General features: G+C 35.4%; 1 protein-coding gene across 1 annotated transcript; it reads left to right on the top strand.

Annotated features, from left to right (window-relative positions):
• Positions 1 to 6,107, top strand: LOC140978606 (uncharacterized). The gene is made up of 4 exons (XM_073443787.1): positions 1 to 1,370; positions 3,140 to 3,711; positions 3,788 to 4,007; positions 4,576 to 6,107. The coding sequence occupies exons 1-4, from the start codon at positions 126 to 128 to the stop codon at positions 5,926 to 5,928; spliced, it is 3,390 nt and encodes a 1,129-aa protein (XP_073299888.1). The 5' UTR covers positions 1 to 125; the 3' UTR covers positions 5,929 to 6,107.
• The last annotated feature ends 13,877 nt before the right edge of the window (positions 6,108 to 19,984 follow it).

The following is a 19,984-nucleotide window of genomic DNA, read 5'->3' as shown; positions in this document are numbered from 1 at the left end:
AAATGACAATTAGCGTTAATCTTAATCCCTAAGCACTTGCACACCTCCATCACATCACCACCGCTCCTTGACTAATTGCTCACTTCGATTCCAATCTCGAAAATCAAACAACGCCGCCTGCGGATATGCTGCCGCCTGAGCTTCAGCCGCGGTCCTTTCGCCCTTATATATCCTCCTCCGCGAGCGCTCCCTCTTTCCCCGCTTCTTCATCGCCCTACAACTCCGATCTAAACCCTAATTCTAGCCCTGGTTCCACCTCCTATCATACCGGAAGTACCAGCAGCCGCCGCGCCAGTTCCTCCTCCAGCAACTCTAGATTCTCCTCTTCTTCCTTTGTACACAACGCTAGGATCGCCGTTTCCCTGGTTCCTTCAGCCACCTTCCTCCTCGACCTCGGTGGCACACCAGTGGTTGCTATCCTCTTGCTGGGGTTAATGATTGCATACATTCTTGATTCTCTAAACTTCAAATCAGGTTCCTTCTTTGCCGTCTGGTTCTCCCTCATCGCCGCACAGTTAGCTTTCTTTTTCAGCTCAGCTCTCTATTACTCCTTCAGTCATGTGCCTCTCGTTCTCCTCGCTGCCATAACTTGTGCATTGGCTAATTTCTTAATCGGGGTTTGGGTTTCACTTCAGTTCAAGTGGATTCAAATTGAATATCCCACTATTGTGCTCGCTCTTGAACGCCTGTTATTTGCCTGTGCTCCACTCATTGCCTCCGTGCTGTTCACGTGGGCTACTGTTTCCGCCGTGGGTTTGATTAATGCCGCGTACTATCTTATGGTTTTTAATTGCATTTTCTACTGGCTGTACTCAATTCCTAGGGTATCTTCCTTCAAATTTAAACAAGTCAGTTACCATGGTGGTGAGGTGCCCCGTGACATTTTTATTCTCGGGCAGCTCGAGTGTTGCGTGCACACTTTGAATCTTTTGTTCTTTCCGTCACTGTTTCACCTCGCATCCCACTATTCTGTAATTTTTTCTTCCAGTGCTGCTGTTTGCGATGTTTTTCTTCTTTTCTTCATTCCATTTCTGTTTCAGCTGTATGCCTCCACAAGAGGGGCACTCTGGTGGGTTACTAAGAAAGAGAGCGAATTGCACAGTATTAGGTTTGTCAATGGTGCATTGGCTTTGGTCGTTGTGGTTGTATGTTTGGAGGTTAGGGTTGTTTTCCCCTCATTTGGGCGGTATATTCATGTCCCACCACCCCTGAATTATATTTTGGTGACCATTACAATGCTTGGGGGAGCAGGTGCTGCTGCTGCATACGCTGTTGGTATGATTTCGGATGCTTTCAGCTCACTGCTCTTTACTGCTTTGGCCATAATTGTCAGTGCTTCTGGGGCAATAGTTGTGGGATTTCCTATTCTGGTACGCTGTATCCATATCCAGTTGCTTCTAACGGACCCACCTTTGTGCTTTAGGAATATTAAATTTTCCCTCGACGCCATGCTTTTGTGTAATTTGTTTTGATTTTGTTCTATGTAATCATATGCAGGAATTATATCCCACTTTGCAATCCTCTAGAAATACTCTTGTTCCTTGAATATATACTAATTTATTTCCAACCTTTTGAAATACTATGTTGTGCAATTTTAATGTTTGATGTTTGGAATTTGGAACTAGCATCTTCATCCAACAGAATATGTCAATGTGTTTGAAAGTGAGCATATAAGGTTTCTGTGCATTCATGTCTTGTGGTAATGTTGACCATGTGTTGGGACCATGTTAAGTTTCCTTTATATATGGCATAAGGATTGTTAGAATGATTACCTGTAAAACGAATTGTTGTTCTATTTACTATTAGCCAATCCTGTGATAACTGGTTAGCTTACTTTTGTAGTGTTGTGAGTTTTGATTTCTAAGATTTTTATGCAAATTTGTCACCAATTGAAAACTGTATACCCTCATTCCTATTTATGCTCACAAATATGATAATTTCAAGTCATTTGATTGGATAAATCCGCCGAACTCATGAATTGGATGAAAAAATAAAATCAGTTGGGAAATTATATAACATACAAGTAGTTCAGTTAAACATGTAAATTGAAATATATCAGACATTCATTATCGTTAAAAATACTAATTTTCTGCATTTAAATTGTCTATAGATATTTACAAAAACATTCTACAAAAATTAAGATAGTTTACTCGTTATTGTTTGTTAGATAATTCATCATCGTTAAAAATACTAATTTTCTGCATTTAAATTGTCCATAGATGTTTACAAAAACATTCTAAAAAAATTAAGATAGTTTACTCGTTATTGTTTGTTAGATATCTCACATCGGTTGGATTAAACAATTAGGAGTTGTATATATGGACATGAACAATCTCCTCCTTGAGCTATCTTTTGGGGTTGAGTTAGATTCAAGTCTCAATCTTAACATCTTATCAGAGTTCAGACCCATCGTCATGTGTTTGAATGCCTTATTGGTTACCCGATTATATCTTGTAAACTTCACGCTCCAGTTGTTCATTCTTGGACGTGAGAGGTGTGTGTTAGATGTCCCAAATCGGTTGGATTAGGTCAAGTCTCTATTTTCACACTTTTAAATTATTTAATTTAATTGGTTTAATTTAATTGGTTTATCAGGTTTATTCAATAAGCATGCACCAAAATTTTTACTGTTTGCATTCGAAGATTCAGCTTGTGCTATTTTAAAATTATAAGTTGAAGCAAAGGTCTCAATATTCTGTGTTTTCAAAAGTGTATGAGTGGATTGTTCATATGATTTTACCTGCCCATGTTTGCATTATAATTTACACTAGCCTGTACTATAGTCAGTGATCATATGTCGTGTTACCCAAGCAAAAACACATATTTTATATATATTTTTTGTTTTACTTTTACTTTTATTACAGTATGAAGATACAAAATTCCAATTTGAAAAATTTTCCAACATTATACAGAATGACTAATCAAGTTACAATATTTCCTGCAGCAGATAGTCTTATTCTGATACTGAATTGTTGTCAATCCACCCGGTGTATAGTCCATCTATTAACCATCCATTTGTTACTTTGTCTACTTAAAAGTTTTAATTTGTGTAGGTAAAACTTTTATTTTCACAGTGAAAGTTTACTATAAACTGAAGAGAAATAATATAGTGTGAATTTTAATACCATCTCTCTTGCAGTTCCTCCCACTTCCATCGGTGGCTGGATTTTATCTGGCTCACTTTTTCACGAAGAAAAGATTATCATCCTACTCTGCTTTTGTTGTGCTTGGGAGCTTAATGGTGATGTGGTTTGTGATTCATAACTATTGGGACCTCAATATTTGGATAGCAGGCATATCATTGAAATCCTTCTGTAAGCTTATTGTTGGCAGTGTAATCCTGGCAATGGTTGTTCCTGGTTTAGCCGTGCTTCCATCAAAACTTCGTTTCCTAACTGAAGCTGGATTGATAAGCCACACATTATTACTGTGTCATATTGAAAATAATTTTTTTAACTACTCAAATGTGCACTACTATGGGATGGACGACGATGTTATGTATCCAAGTTATATGGTTGCCATGACTACTTGTGCGGGTTTGGCAATTGTTAGGAGACTTTTTATGGATGGCAGAATCGGATCTAAGGCAGTTTGGATTCTTATTTGCTTATATTCCTCAAAGCTATCTATGCTTTTTATGGCTTCAAGGAGTGTTATTTGGGTCTCAACTGTTCTTTTATTAGCAATCTCTCCTCCACTGCTGCTTTACAAGTACAGACCAGCCAAACTTCAAATTTAAAAGTTACCTTTTATCGTCTTCAACTTCATTTTTCTCATTATATTTCAGGGAGAAATTGAAAACTACTTCAAAGATGAAACCTTGGCAGGGTTACACTCATGCTGGTGTCGTTTCTTTATCTGTCTGGCTCTGTCGTGAAACAATCTTTGAAGCCCTTCAGTGGTGGAATGGGAGGCCTCCAACCGATGGTTTGCTTATAGGCTCTTGCATTCTTTTGACTGGATTAGCTTGTGTGCCGATCGTTGCTCTGCACTTTTCCCATGTCATGGTATCGTTCGTTATTTTCATTGTTGGTGCACTTATAATTCCTCGTGTGCTGTTTTGCTCTACATTGATAACCATTTACACTTATTATTTACGTAATTGTTGAGATGTTTCCATCAATTTGGTTTCTCTCTTCATTGATGTTCACAAGAGACAATTACTGTGAGATTTAACAACAGCAATAAGTATCATTATTTGGACAACACACTGAAAATGATTTGAACTTCTGTTGACTTTAATTTTATGTGGTTTTGTTAACAGATAGGTGGAAACATAACTGCTATCAATTCACTTGACTTGGCTGATATTGCATGGGCAGATTTAATTTTATTTATTTTGGTCCTTTGAATTCTGTGCTCAGATATTTTTTATTTCGCTATCAATGCTTAGCATCACATTTCCTCTCAGTGGTTGCCCTATATTATGGTTTTATTATGTATTGAATATGAGATTATGTTGTTCGTGTCACGTCTACTCATGTGGCATTCGCTGCTTATTTCTATGGGTGCACATTCGATTGACTTTTATCATAACTAACTGTTAACAACTGTTATTTTCCCCTTTTCTTGAAGTCGGCTAAGAGATGCTTGGTGTTGGTTGTAGCGACTGGTTTCTTGTTTATCCTGATGCAGCCCCCGATTCCGGTGTCCTGGACTTATCACTCAGACTTAATTAAAGCTGCCCGTCAGTCTGGTGATGATATCTCCATATATGGTTTCATGGCCTTGAAGCCTACCTGGCCGTCATGGTTGCTAATTGTTGCAATTGTGCTGACTCTCGCAGCCATCACCTCCATTATTCCAATTAAATACATTGTTGAGTTTAGGACAGTTTACTCCATTGCGGTGGGAATTGCTCTCGGAATATATATATCTGCTGAGTATTTCCTACAGGCGGCTATACTGCAAACCCTTATAATCATTACTATGATATGCACTTCTGTATTTGTGGTCTTCACTCATTTACCTTCTGCCTCAAGCACAAAGCTTCTGCCTTGGGTATTTGCACTTATTGTGGCCCTTTTTCCAGTGACATATCTGTTGGAGGGCCAGGTCATGATCAGCAAGAGCATCCTTGGAAAGAGTGAAATGGTAGACATGACAGAGGAAGACAACAACGTTGCTATGTTACTGGCTGTTGAGGGTGCAAAGACATCTCTTCTTGGTCTATATGCAGCCATCTTCATGCTAATAGCACTTGAAATAAAGTTTGAGCTGGCTTCTCTTATGCGGGAAAAGGTCACCGAAAAGGGTGGAATTCGGCATAGTCAGTCTGGCCAAAGTAGTTCTGCTAGTGTTCCTCCAAAATTGAGATTCATGCAGCATCGAAGAGCTTCTGCTGTGCCAATCTTTGCCATTAAGAGGATGGCTGCAGAAGGGGCCTGGATGCCTGCAGTCGGTAATGTTGCTACTATAATGTGCTTTGCTGTGTGCCTGATCTTGAATGTACATCTCACAGGTGGCTCAAATCGTGCTATATTCTTCTTGGCACCAATCTTGCTTCTGCTTAACCAGGACTCGGATTTTTTTTCCGGATTTGGGGACAAGCAGAGGTACTTCCCTGTTACGATGGCCATCTCGGCATACTTGGTCTTGACTTCAGTGTACAGCATATGGGAAGATGTGTGGCATGGAAATGCAGGATGGAGTGTTAACATTGGAGGATCGGATTGGATTTTTGCAGTCAAGAATCTTGCTCTGCTTATTTTAACACTCCCTAGTCACATCCTTTTCAATCGTTTTGTTTGGAGCTACACAAAGCAGGCTGATGCAAAGCCACTGCTCACGATACCACTCAACCTACCGTCTGTCATAATAACGGATATTATGAAGATTAAGATTTTAGGGCTTCTGGGAGTGGTATATTCTTTGTCCCAATATCTAATATCCAAACGACAGTATGTGTCGGGGTTGAAGTATATATAGGGTACCTATACATACTTTTCCTTTGTGTACAATATGGTACTAAAATTTTAAGTGAGAGATTTGCTAGAAGTTTGAGGAATACTTCTGTTATGTTTAATTTATTCGACACGATTTAGTGAAGGCTGGCCCCGTCTTTCTTGTATGACCACAAATTACAATGATAGTTCCTCTTTCTTCTATTGTGGCGAATTTTATTGTCGTGTTGATGGGTTTAGACTTTAGGTACTGCTTGGTTGGTGGGTGTGTACTTGTAATGACGTATGATAATTTGATAATAAGAAGTTAGACAAAAGAAATTATACATGGTCTTATAAACTGAATGATGTTTGTTATGGTTTAAGTTAGTTTTGTAAGTGGATGGTAAAAGATGAAATGACCTCAAACATGTAAGCATGATTAATTGCCTTACCTATGAAAGAAAGAAAGTCAAACAATACTTTCTCGTCAAATAAGATGGTCACGGTCACCAATTAAATAATCATATTATTGTTGAAAAATATGAGTTGTAATATTTAAAAGTTGAAAATAAGAAAGTTGAATGTTGAAAATAAGAGTTGTAAATATTTAAAATTAGTGTGTGGTGATGTATGTAATGATGTATTTATTTTTGGATTATTTCCAAAGAAATTCTATAAATAGGTCTCTCAATGTGTGAAGAAAACACAATTGAGTGGAGAGAAAAATTTATAAAGTGTGTAGTTTGGTAAATTTTGAAATTTTGAGATTTTTACTTTTTACCGTAAATTTTTACTTTTAACACGTTATCAGCACGATACTCGAAAGTTCGGTTCTCCATATTTTTCCAAGCTCCAAAACACAAGAAAAAGGTAACAATATTCAAAAGTAAGAATATTTATTTTACTGCTTATTTATTTTTATTGTGTATATACTTAATATATAACATCATGTTATTATATAAAAGGTATCTATGATACCTCATTATAATAACGTGGATTGATTATATTATTACAATGCTTATATAATTTTATTGTGATTACTGTTTGTTTATTGTATATATATTTGAATAATTTCATGTTATTATATAAAAGGAGTCTATGACACCTCATTATAATAACGTGATGTGATTATTACACTGTTTATATATTTTTATTGTGTTATATAATAATTATATATATTTGTATAATGTCAAAATATTATATAAAAGGAGTCTCTGAAATCTCATTATGATATTGTGATATGATATACATAATTATTTAAACATGATTAACATTATATACATCATATTATTACCATAAAATTTACATATACATACATTTATTTTTTTATTTTGTAACGGTAATAAACGGCTAGTTTTTACACTATAAATATGACTTCACAAACACATTCAATCACTACAAACTTACACTTTCTCTCTTAAAAATTTTCTTCATCAAAATTTTCGAAGAAGAAGAAGATGGCTTTTTCAAGGTTATTTTGTATAATTATTATGGTTATTATACTCACTAGTCTTATATTTATCGGAGAATATCTGCCACGGGTTTTTTCTTTATTTTTAAGCACGCTTGTAATTATGATTTATCCGTTACTTTGTATTGTCATTTTAATAAATTTATAACTTAACTAAAAAAATGTATTGTTATTTTTCTAGTACCACCATGTCAAATTTGGCAAAGCTCGAATTTGTTGCGCTCGACATTACAGGAAAAAATTATATGTCATGGACTCTTGATGTAAAAATGCATCTTGAGTCATTGGGTCAAAGCGAGACCATTAAAGAAAATGGTATATCTTCATCACAAGAAAAGGCAAAAACTATAATGTTTTTGCGGCGACATCTTGATGAAGGTTTAAAATGTGAATATCTTATCGAAAAAGATCTCATGGCTCTGTGGAAAAAATTAAAAGAAAGATTTGAACATATAAGAGAAGTTATACTTCCAACCGCCCGTGATGAATGGAATATGTTAAGATTCCAATATTTTAAGAAAGTCAGTTATTACAATTCGACGATGTATCGAATAATCTCGCAATTAAAATTTTGTGGACATGAGTTTACGGAATCAGAAATGCTTGAAAAAATATTTTCCACGTTTCACGCATCAAATATAACTTTACAGCAACAATATAGCATGCGTGGATTTGCGAGATATTCTGAACTTATCGCCTGTCTTCTTGTGGTGGAAAAGAACAATGAGCTGCTAATGAGAAATCCTCAGTCCTGACCCACTGGATCAACAGCATTTCCAGAAGTAAATGCTATAAGTAAAAATGAATTTAAACCTAGAAACCAAAATTAAATTCAGAGACAAGGTTTTGGTCGAGGTCGAGGTCGTGGACGTGGAAGTGGTCGTGGTCGTGGTCGTGGTCGCGGCCATGGTTTTGAAAACAATCGAGATAGTTATTTCTATAACTCATCTCAAAAGGGCGTCACGAACCACCCACTGAAAAGGCATCAAGAGAATATGAGTGTTAATGAAAATCACTCAAAACAATTTGAAAGTTCTTATTTTAGATGCGACACTCTTGGACATTGGTCTCGTATTTGTCGAGCCCCCGAGCACCGTTTCAAGCTCTATAAAGAATCGATAAAGGAGAAAGAAAAAGAGACCAACTTCACTGAACACAGTGACCGTATGAGTGATTCAACTCATTTTGATACTGCAGATTTTCTGAATGATTTCTCTAGAAATGATCAATATGGTGGTGGAATAGAAATGAAAAATATTGATGCTACAGATTTTCTCAACGATTTCTCTGAAAATGAACAATATATTGGTGGAATGTAAATGTAAAATAATTTATTTTTCATGTACTCATATGATAATGTTTTATTGTATAATTATGATATGCATTATATTTTTCAATAAATTACATATGTATTGTCAGTAATTTTTTTCATTGCATTTTTTTTTACGTTCAAATATGGAAACTGCTATGAACAAAGCTTAACAAGGAACTAATCCCATGAAAATTTGCATACTTGATAGTGGTACAACGCACACTATTCTTCAAGATAAAATATATTTCTTGGAACTAAAACCAACAAAAACAATGGTGAATACAATATCAGATCCTGTAGACTTGATAAAAGGTTGTGGTAAAACACTTTTTCTTTTTACCTAATGGTACAAAATTTCTGTTAAACGATGCTTTGTATTCACCACAATCGAAAAGAAATTTTTTGAGTTTTAATGATATATATTCTCATGGGTATGATACTCAGACAATAAATGAAGAAAATGAGAAATATATGTGTCTTACCACATATAAATCGGGAAAGAAATATGTAGGTGAAAAACTACCAATGCTCCCTACTGGATTGCATTATACATATATAAATCTAATTGAATCAAACATGGCAGTTGATAATTCTTCAATGCTGATCAATTGGCATGATCGATTAGGACATCCTGGTTCAACAATGATGCAAAGAATAATAGAAAATACACATGGTCATCCGCTGAAAGACCTGAAGATCTTTCAAAATAATAAGTTTCAATGCAAAGCATGTTCTCTTAGAAAACTTATTATAAGTCCATCACCAGCTAAAATCCAAAATGAATCACATATGTTTCTTGAACGTATTCAGGGTGATATTTGTGGGCCAATTCATCCGTCATGTGGACCATTTAGATATTTTATGGTATTGATCGATGCCTCCAGCAGATGGTCACATGTATGTTTATTATCAACTCGGAATGTGGCATTTGCAAGATTACTTGCTCAATTAATAAAATTGCGGAATCAATTTCCTGATCAAACAATCAAGAAAATTAGACTTGATAATGCTGGTGGATTTACTTCCCAGACTTTCAATGATTATTGTATGTCAATGAGAATCACTGTTGAGCATCATATTGCTCATGTACATATACAAAATAGATTAGCCGAATCATTGATTAAACGTCTACAACTAATTGCTAGACCAATGATGATGAAAATGTTCTGTCAGAACCACAAACTGACGAGAATCGTGAAATCTTTATCAATTATATTAATACTGGAAAAATATGGAACCGAAAAGATATAAAAGAAATTGATTAGATATTTTCTTATAATGTGGCATTTGACATCATAAATGACAATGAAGATCATGAACCAAAATCATTTGGTGAATGTAAAAATCGACATGACTGGATAAAATGAAAGACGCCATCCAAGTTGAATTGGATTCGCTAAATAAACGTAACGTTTTTGAGCCTATAGTCCTTACACCGGAAGGTGTAAAACATGTTGGGTATAAATGGGTTTTTATTCGAAAATGTAATGAGAAAAATGAAATATTAAGATATAAAGCTCGACTTGTTGTACAAGGTTTTTCTCAAAGACCTGGAATTGATTATGAAGAAACGTATTCTCCTGTTATGGATGCAATTACGTTTCGGTATTTGATTAGTTTGACGGTATCTAAAAATTTAGAAATGTGTCTTATAGATGTTGTCACATGTTACTTATAAGGATCACTTGATTAGTTTGACGGTATCTGAAAATCCCTGAAAGATTTAAAATGCCTGAAACACTAAGTTCAAAACCCAGAGAATGTTATTCTGTGAAATTACAAAGATCATTATATGAGTTAAAGCAATCAGGCCGAATGTGATATAATCGACTAAGTGAACACTTAATGAAAAAGGGATATGTAAACAATTCAATATGCCCTTGCGTTTTCATTAAGAAAACAACATCTAGATGCGTAATTATTGTTGTGTATGTTGATGATTTAAACATCATTGGAACGAATAAGGCAATAGAAGACGTTGTGTCGTACTTGAAGGAAGAATTTGAAATGAAGGACTTTGGACAAACAAAGTATTGTCTGGTGCTGTCGGTGCCCTTATATATCTTGCAAATTTTACAAGACCTGATATATCTTTTGTTGTGAATTTATTGGCAAGATTTAGCTCATATCCAACAAAAAAACACTGGAACGGAATTAAACATATATTCCGTTATCTACGAGGATCGACAGACTTGGGACTTTTGTATTCAAAATATACCAATCAAAGCATAATTGTTTATGCTGATGCTGGGTATTTATCTGATCCACATAAGACACGTTCTTAAATCGGATATGTATTTAATCGTGGAGGCACTGCAATTTCTTGGCGTTCACAGAAACAACCACTTGTAACAACATCATCAAATCACGTCGAGATTATTGCACTACATGAAGCAAACCGTGAATGTGTGTGGCTAAAATCAATGACCGAACATATCCAAATCTCATGCGGATTATCATTCGACAAGAAGCATGTGATACTATATGAAGATAATGCTGCATGTGTTGCTCAAATGAAAGAATGATACATAAAAAGCGACAGAACTAAACATATTCCTCCTATGTTCTTCGCATTAACCCAAGATTTCTTGAGAAGAATAAAGATATTGATATTCGTTACATTCAATCAAGTGACAACTAATTAGATCTCTTCACAAAGGCACTTCCTACGACAATATTCAGAAAGCATATATATAACATTGGGATGCGCAATCTACGAAATTTGTGAAGAATCGTTCGTGTTAACATGAGGAGGAGTTTACGTGACTGCACTCTTTTTCTCTTACTAAAGTTTTTATCCCAATGTGTTTTTCATAGTAAGGTTTTTAACGAGGCAGTATAAAACACGTAATGAAGACAATCATTGTATCATGATCATTATCACAAGGGGGATTGTTGAAAAATATGAGTTGTAATATTTGAATGTTGAAATACACTTTAGTTATTGTTGATGATTTCCCAAGATTCACTTGGGTCGTCTTTTTAAAATCAAAAGACCAAACTGCTACTTAACTGATAAAAACTTTCAAAAGACTTTTAAATGAAAAATCAAAATGAATTGACAAAATCAAGTCTGATAGAAGAACTGAATTTATTAATCAAACTTTGTCTGTATGTTTAAAAAAATCATGGAATCAGCCATGAGTTCTTAGCAAAATGGATTTGTTGAGAGAAGGAATATGACCCTTAAAGAAGTTGCTAGAACAATACTCGTTGATTCTATAATTTCTCAAAGATTTTGGGCCAAAGCAGTGAACACAACATACTATACTCAAAACAAATCAAGTGTTAACAAAAAACATGGCAAGACACCCTATGAGATCTGTCATGAGAAGCAACCCATATTATCATACCTAAAAAAATTTGCTGCAAATGTTTCATTCATCACAACGGTAAAAATCATCTGACAGCCTTTGATTCTAAGTCAGATAAGGGCATATTTCTTGTTTATTCATCAGTTAATAAAACCTACCGTGTATTTAACAAACACACTTTAAATATTTAAGAATCTTTGCATATTATATTTGATAAAACAATGTCAACTGAACAGCCAACTAATACTATGAAATTGATCGCTCAATTTGAAGAAATCACTCGGGAAGATGAAAGTGAGGAAGACACGCCTATTATCAAAAGAACACTTCAATCTCCAGAACCTGAGATATTTAGCGAACAAATTAGACAAACTGATGCTCCGATTGACTGACGCGTTGACCTACAAAGAGATTATGAGATCCTGTTAGGATCGATTAGGGGGCAATCGTTGAGCTACAATAGCTCGGTTCTTGAAATATTGAACACCGATGAATTAAATCGAGTTTGGTGTTCAAACCAAGCGGAAGACACTCGAAATAATCCTTCGTAGAAACCGATTAAACATTTTGTAAACCATTTAAAATATATGCAACTTGAATGAGTAAAAATATTTTAGTTGAAGTATTTTATCAAACACTTGGTATGCAATATTTTGGTATTTGAAGAACACATAAAATGCTTCAACAATGGATCTTTAAAACTATGAAAATTATAATTAAATGCAATAAACAAATAGACACAAATTTGTTTATGGATGTTCGGAGACTTAAAATGCTCTTATGTCACCCCTTCTTCCCCTTAGGAAGGATTCACTAGAAGACTTTGATTTATACAACTACTTGTACAAACCCATTCAGCTAGGACTTACCCACTGCCTAAACTGAACTCCTAGCACTCAAGATTGTAGGCAGCAACTCACAATCAGCATATTGTTTAATGTCTCATATGCAAAGACTACATACACAAGTTTATTGTCTTTGTGCAAGACTCACTCAACTAATCTTTGAAGTTCAACTCTCTTGTATATGTGTGAGTGATTGTGTGTGAGGAATTTATCATTTACAGTGTACATCTCAAATATCCTCACACAAGGGCTTGTGCTCTCAACTAGCTGATTTTTTCATGCTAACTGCCCATGCTTTGAATCCTCTTCAAAAGCTCTTGTTTGATCTTCAATATGTTGTATTTATAAGCCCCAACAATGATATATACGTTATACACAAGAATATGACCGTTTGGAAAGTTTCTGTACTGTTTCTGAAATTGCAACGGTCAAATTCGTCTTGCTGGGCATTTTCCCGACTGGTCAACTCTGGTCAAATCTGGTCAACTCAACTGGTCGTTCAATTCAACTGGTCAGCAGCTGGTTCAGTTCAGTTGGTCAGCTGCTGGTTCGGTTCAGTTCAACTGGTTCAGTTGGTCTGGTTCAGTTCAGCTGGTCTGGTTCAACTAGTCTTCAGCTGGTCTGGTTCAGTTCCAGCTGGTTCAGTTCAACTGGTCTGGTTCACCTGGTCTTCAGCTGGTCTGGTTCAGTTGGTCAGCAGCTGGTTCAGTTCAGTTGGTGTGCTGAAATCAGCCTAACTGATTTTAGTTTGTGCAGAACCAGTAGCTTCATTGTCATTTATCAGCATTTTAAGCTTCGATTCAGACTTTGACCTCTAAAGATGATTTGTAGATCTTTGTCTTATCTTTTTAACGCATACTAAATCGCTTCATTTTAATAACCGAGCTGAGAGATATGACAAAAATACCGCAACTGCTCAAACCCAACTGATTGCTGTTTTCGTGTGATCAGTTCGGTAATTCAGCGATCAGTTAGACCATGATAACATCCGATTTTGCCCGACTGACGTGAAATAAGACTTGTTTCAAATTAAGTTTTCTAACCAATTTAGTTGGCGGATTGTCATTTAGATCATCCAACTGGGAGATATAATCAAAACACAGAAGCTCGCCAGAAATTCAGTTTGTGCAGAATTCAGTTTCAGCTTGCTTCTTGTGTTAACAACTTCACACTTGAGTAAATATGTTAGAAACACAATAACAAGTTTTGTTAACATCAAAATCAAGATTGCGAACTTGAAAAGTTCCAACAGATCCAAACTGACGCAAATCAGACTAATGTCAACACAACTGAACACAACCTAATTGAAGTCAACCCAACTGATTCAATTCCACAAAATACTACGAATGAACCCTATTATAGGTGGAACAAGAATCATTATCCCAATTTGGTAATAGGTAATACATCTGCCCCATAAGAACTAGAGAGCAGATGATCAATCAATTTTTATATGTTGCATTTATTTCTAATATTGAACCTAAAAAAGTTGATGAGGTACTAACAGACAGTAGCTTGATTGTTTCTATGCAAGAAAAGCTCAATTAGTTACCATATATCTTGTCTGAGATTTAGTTCCATGACTCTATCATCAATAAGTTATAAGTACACGATGAGTCTACAAGAACAAACTCAATGAAGATGGAACTATGGTAAGAAATAAAGCAAGACTGCTGGCTCAAGGATTCAGGAAAAAAGAAGGAATTGATTATGATGAAACATATGCACCAATAGCCAAACTAGAAGCCATCCTAATGTTTCTTGCATATACCTTTTACAAGAATTTCAAGTATATCAAATGGATATAAATAGTTAATTCTTGAATGGACAATTACAAGAAGAGGTCTACATGGAACAACTATCAGATTTTATCAACCATTTATTTTCAAATCATGTTTATCGTTTAAGCAAAGCTCTATATGGTTTAAAACAGGCTCCAAGAACTTGGTATGGAACTTTATCTAAATTTTTAATAGAACATGATTTTTATAAGCAATTTATAAGCAATGTGGGTAAGACCCTCTTTAAATTCACAAAAAGAAAGCACACTTTATTAGTCCAAATCTATGTTAATAATATCATCTTTGGGTCAACTAACCCTAAACTATACGAAAAGTTTGCTACACTAATGCGAAACAAGTTTGAGATGACTATGATGGGTGAACTAACATTCTTTTTCGGACTACAAGTGAAGCAATTAGAAAATTATATTTACATCTGCCAAGCTAAGTACACAAAGGAACTGCTCATAAGTACACAAAGGAACTGCTCAAGAAATTTGGCATGGAAACATGCTCTACAACATCGACCCCAATGAGTTCATTAGACAAACTGGATAATGATGAAAGGGGAATATAAGTTGAGATGCAGATTATGCATGATGCAACCTTGATAAAAAAATTACCAGTGGATCATGTAAATTTCTAGGATATCTGATCTCATGGTTGAGCAAGAAGCAAACATCTATTACAATATCTACAACTGAAGCATAATACTTAGAAACAGGAAGTTGTTATGCTCAACTACTCTAGATTCAACAACAATTGCGAGACTATGGGATCATAGCACAAGATCTCCAATCTTCTGTGAAAATACAAGTACCATAGTGATCATCTACTATCCAATTTTACATTCCAGGACCAAACATATAGACGTCAGACATCATTTCATGAGAAATCATGCATTGAAAAAGGACATGAGGCTGGAATATGTCTCGACTGAAGAAAAAGTGGGAGATATTTTCACCAAATATCTATCTGAGACTAAGTTTTCTTTCTTTAGAAATGTCTTATGACTTATTTATTTATCTTAATATCATATTTAGGGGGAATTTTGGGTTATTGAATGTCGACTGATAAGACAGAAGTCAATTATACTCGAACTCAACTGAATGTCAATTTAGTTTACCAACTAAACTGAGGCAGTGTGTTATCGGAATAATTGATCTTATCATTTAGTTGACTGAAGTTTTAATTCAGTTTAGATCCTTATAAGTATTTGTTTAATTTTGACCGATTTATTTCAAAATTCACTTTTGCCACGTGTCAAAAGAAATTTTAAAAGTAACCGTACATATACTCAGTCTAGACCCATTACATTCTTCACATTCAGTATTGAATTTCTGCAAATCTCTCTAAATTCTTATGCTTTCAATTGCAATTTTCTTCTCAATTTTTCAACAACTTTCAAAAGAATTTTCAAATGGCAACAATCTCAACACATGCTTACATCATGAATGTTCTTGCAGTGGATTTCAACTCTATCTACGCCATGGGAGATGCTTCTTTCACAGAAGTTTTCAAACCAATCGAATCATCAGGGTTAAAATCATTTCTGGGTTTTTCTCTGAATATTTATGTTCCTGAGCTTCTCAACATTTTCGAAAGAGGAGTCGTAACCTCTAGAAGGGAGCTTACGTTCATTATCAGAGGTAATGAAATCATAATCGGTGAGGGTTTCTTCGAGAATTTCTTTCAATTTCTCTCAGAAGGTTTAACCAATTTCATTTCGGTTGAGGCTGCTGACATTGAAGAGATGATACCGATATTACACCTCCTCCAGTGATCAAGAAAGCCAGAACCACAAAGACCAAACCAATTTCTTCATCCGGTAAACTGGTCTCGGTATATAATGAAAAGGAGATGCCACCGAAGAGCTCGACTAACTCTCAAACTACTACTGCTGAACCAACTGTCAAAGCGCTTCTAGTCTGCCCAAAGAAAAGATGAAACTTTTGGATTGGTTGCTCATATCCAAACAGTTGCTCCACCTACCATTCTACCAGCAGCTGGACCCAAAGAAGTAATTATTAGGTAGCTTCTTCTTACTCATCCAAACAGTCCGAAGGGAAAGGGAAAGGAAAATAGGAAGAAACTGAGCATTTTCTCCTTCAATCTGCTGTCCAGCCTCAAATCGTCATCTTAATGGATGAGGTAAATGAATATGCTGAAAGCAAGGCTTGAGTTTTATGATGAATGGTATCATTTCAGGACAATCACTCTTGCCAGAAAACTGAAGAATAAAGACCCTCTGAAGAAATTTATTGTTTTGGAAAGACTGTCATGAAAGCCGTGAAAGCTACACATGCTATGGAAAGAAGAAACTACTTCTTCAACCTCATGCGCATCAAGAAATAGACTATGATTTGTGAAGAACTGAAGAAGAATTATGATCCCACTTTCCCAACTCATAACGATGACAGGGCCACATTCACTCAGCTGGTTGAAGATTTGAGCTCTCTTCAAATGCAAGTCAAATTCTGGGAAATGGACCAACAACTGTTCCTTCCAGTTGACACCAAGAGTAGCAAATCCTCCAAGAAATCATCGGAACTGGCTCCGGACCAACCACCAGCAGGAAAAAGCTCCTCGGCCCTTTCATCCAGCTCCACTGACAAAGATATTGTCTCAGCTGAAATAGTTATGGAAGCCCCACTGATTGATGCTGATTAGATCATTCAAACCGTGACTAACAGCATCACACTCGCTGAATCAACATATGAGGATAAGAAAACATCCAAAGAAACAGTCATTGAAGAATCAGCTCCCAATACTAGTGTCGTGGTTTTAGAGACATTCTTTGTGGCTGAATCTCTAATTCCTCATCTTGCTCCAATATCTTCAGTTTACAAAGATTCAGCTACTACTGAAGTTCTTACAATTCCTACAGAGCTCGAGACTGAACTTACGCAACTAGTTGAATAATTGGACATTGCTGAACCAAAGAACCAGTTGATAAGGTTCAGTCTCGCTGTAGAAACTGAAGGAGCTTCTATAGCAGTTGAATCTTTGTTAATTGAAGATATTGGAGCAAGATGAGGAATTTCCAGAAAGAATGAAATGCACCTTCAATAAGTGTGGATTTGTTTCGAAAAATTTCTGAATCACGTGTCTTTCTCGTAAGATCGTTGCCTACTTTACTACTTACACTTGGGGAACGAGCACTTGCTGTCTGGAAGGGCTGCTTATAATTACGGAATTACTGCTAGAAAAAAGACTCAGTGCCTTACACTTGTAGAGGCAGTTAGCTAATAGCAATCTCTAGTTCATTCAGATTTACTAAAGCATCTTTAGAAAAAAGATGGAAGCAACCAGTTGATCCTTTTTTCTTTGGACTGACAATGAAAATCTAAAAGACAAAGTGGGCGAGAATCTAAAGAATTTATCCAAAGATGTTCACTCTCTGTTCATTCAGCTAGACTCCATGAAAAAGAATTGCACCTCAAATTCTCAACTATCCAGTTCTCATGATGCACTTTAACAGAAATTGGATTTGGTTAACACCAACCTATCTTCCAAAATAGTTTAGTTCTCACACAACTTTCCTCTAAGATCGATAATATGTCAGCTCAAATGGCTTCAGTTGTGCATATTCTACAACGGTCTGTGGCTATTCCTGATGTTCACAAAAAAGGAGAAGAAGAAACAGAACGGCATGGATTAGTACCCGAGAACAGAAATTTAGAACAAGAATGAATTTTGTGTATCAGTTTTGGATAATATATTTTAATCAGTTGCTTCTCAGTTTCAGTTGTATACATTGGAGTTTTTGCATTATTTTGTCAAATACCAAAAAGGAGGAATTGTTGGATCAATAATTTGGTATATTTTGGTGGTTAACAAATAATATTAAGGCAAAACTGATTTAAGAGAAACTAGTACAGTTAAACAAAACTGATACGCTTCTAGACTGAATAAATAAGTCTAAAGAATTTCAAGTTTACCAAACCTCAGCTTACCCAGAATCAGTCTACGTAAAAACACTAAACTAATGTCCATATCAAGCAGTCTGAATAAACTGATCACAATAATGTACGAGTCAAGACTGATCACAATAGCGTACGAGTCAAGACTGATCGCAAAAATGTACTTACTGTCGGAAAAGTGTTGACATGGACTAAACACAAGCCAAAAGACACTTTTAATTAAACGGGTCTATTTCTAAGAGTATAAATAGAGAATGAGTCGAATTCAAGAATAGATCAATCATTCACTGATAAGATTAAGTCTTCTAAATCTTTCATATACCTGAGCGAAACTGAATTAGTTCAGCAAACCTTTAAAGAATTTTATTTGATCATTTAAGGATCATTTCGTGCTAAGTTAGTATTATTGTATCTTACACTTGTATAACAGTTTGTAGACTATCTATTAATCAGTTGAGATACTAGGAATTTTAGTTTGGCAGTGTTTAAGACCAAACTGAATCAAGATCTTGCAAACTACTTGTATCATCAGAAGTTTTCTAGTGCGAACGTTCCTAGAGGAAGAAGGGGTGACATAAGAGCTTCAATTATCCGAACATTCAGAAAAATATTTGTTCTTTTTTACACTTCAGTTTACCATTTCTCATTCATTCTATTATTTGTTCTAATCTTTTTGTCTAGCTTCTTTCCGTACTTATATGTTAGCAAATAGACATTGACACTCGAGGATCTAAACAAATCAAAGAAACTTACATATTGTATCCAGTGTTTATTCAACATCTCCCTTCTAAACACTTAACTGATCCTACATTTGGTACTAATTAATATACATTTTCTCCATTTCGAGTATCTCAACAGAACTGAGAAAAATTGAAAACAGAAATAGGCATTAACCTAGCCACAATTCGAGTTGATATAGCAGAAAAATATCTCAGGGTATGATGAAACTAAATTCATATCCGAACGAGGTCAAGACATGATATGAATTCTGGGCACTTTCTGCAGTTCATACTACACCACTGAGCTTCCTAGAAATTTCAGGATTACCTAAGTAAATTCATGAAGTAGTGCATGAGACATGGACAAACAATGATTATTTGTCCGTATGAGATATTTTGGAACTGTATTTTTTCAGTGCAGCACCAGAATCAGCCAGAAAAGGCTCACATGAAGCCTTTCATTTTATCGAGCTAAAGAGGCTAGATACAAATATTCAAAAAGTTATCAAACACACTCCAACCGAAGAAACACCCCCTTATTGCTTCATTAATCGAGGATGACATCTTTACCAGAAGAGCATGAGGTCTATGTGTCAGTCGAATCGAAATGAACAATGTCAAGTTTCTATTTAAGTTTTATCAGAATTCTGTAAATGTATCTTTTCTGTTAAACACTACGACAATAAAAACAACAATTTTTGTAGAAGAATCATTTGAAAAGAAAGAAATCTTCTATG

This window comes from Primulina huaijiensis, chromosome 6, assembly GCF_012295235.1.
Source record: "Primulina huaijiensis isolate GDHJ02 chromosome 6, ASM1229523v2, whole genome shotgun sequence".
NCBI lineage: Eukaryota > Viridiplantae > Streptophyta > Magnoliopsida > Lamiales > Gesneriaceae > Primulina > Primulina huaijiensis.
Note: the sequence above shows the minus strand (reverse complement) of the source record. Positions and strands in the feature narration are given on the sequence as shown.

Bases quoted from the DNA above. Each gene is read 5' to 3' on its own strand.
- LOC140978606 (XM_073443787.1), top strand. From the start codon at position 126: ATGCTGCCGCCTGAGCTTCAGCCGCGGTCCTTTCGCCCTTATATATCC. The intron at 1,371-3,139 runs GTACGCTGTATC...TCTCTCTTGCAG, and splicing joins TTGTGGGATTTCCTATTCTG to TTCCTCCCACTTCCATCGGT. The intron at 4,008-4,575 runs GTATCGTTCGTT...CTTTTCTTGAAG, and splicing joins TGCACTTTTCCCATGTCATG to TCGGCTAAGAGATGCTTGGT.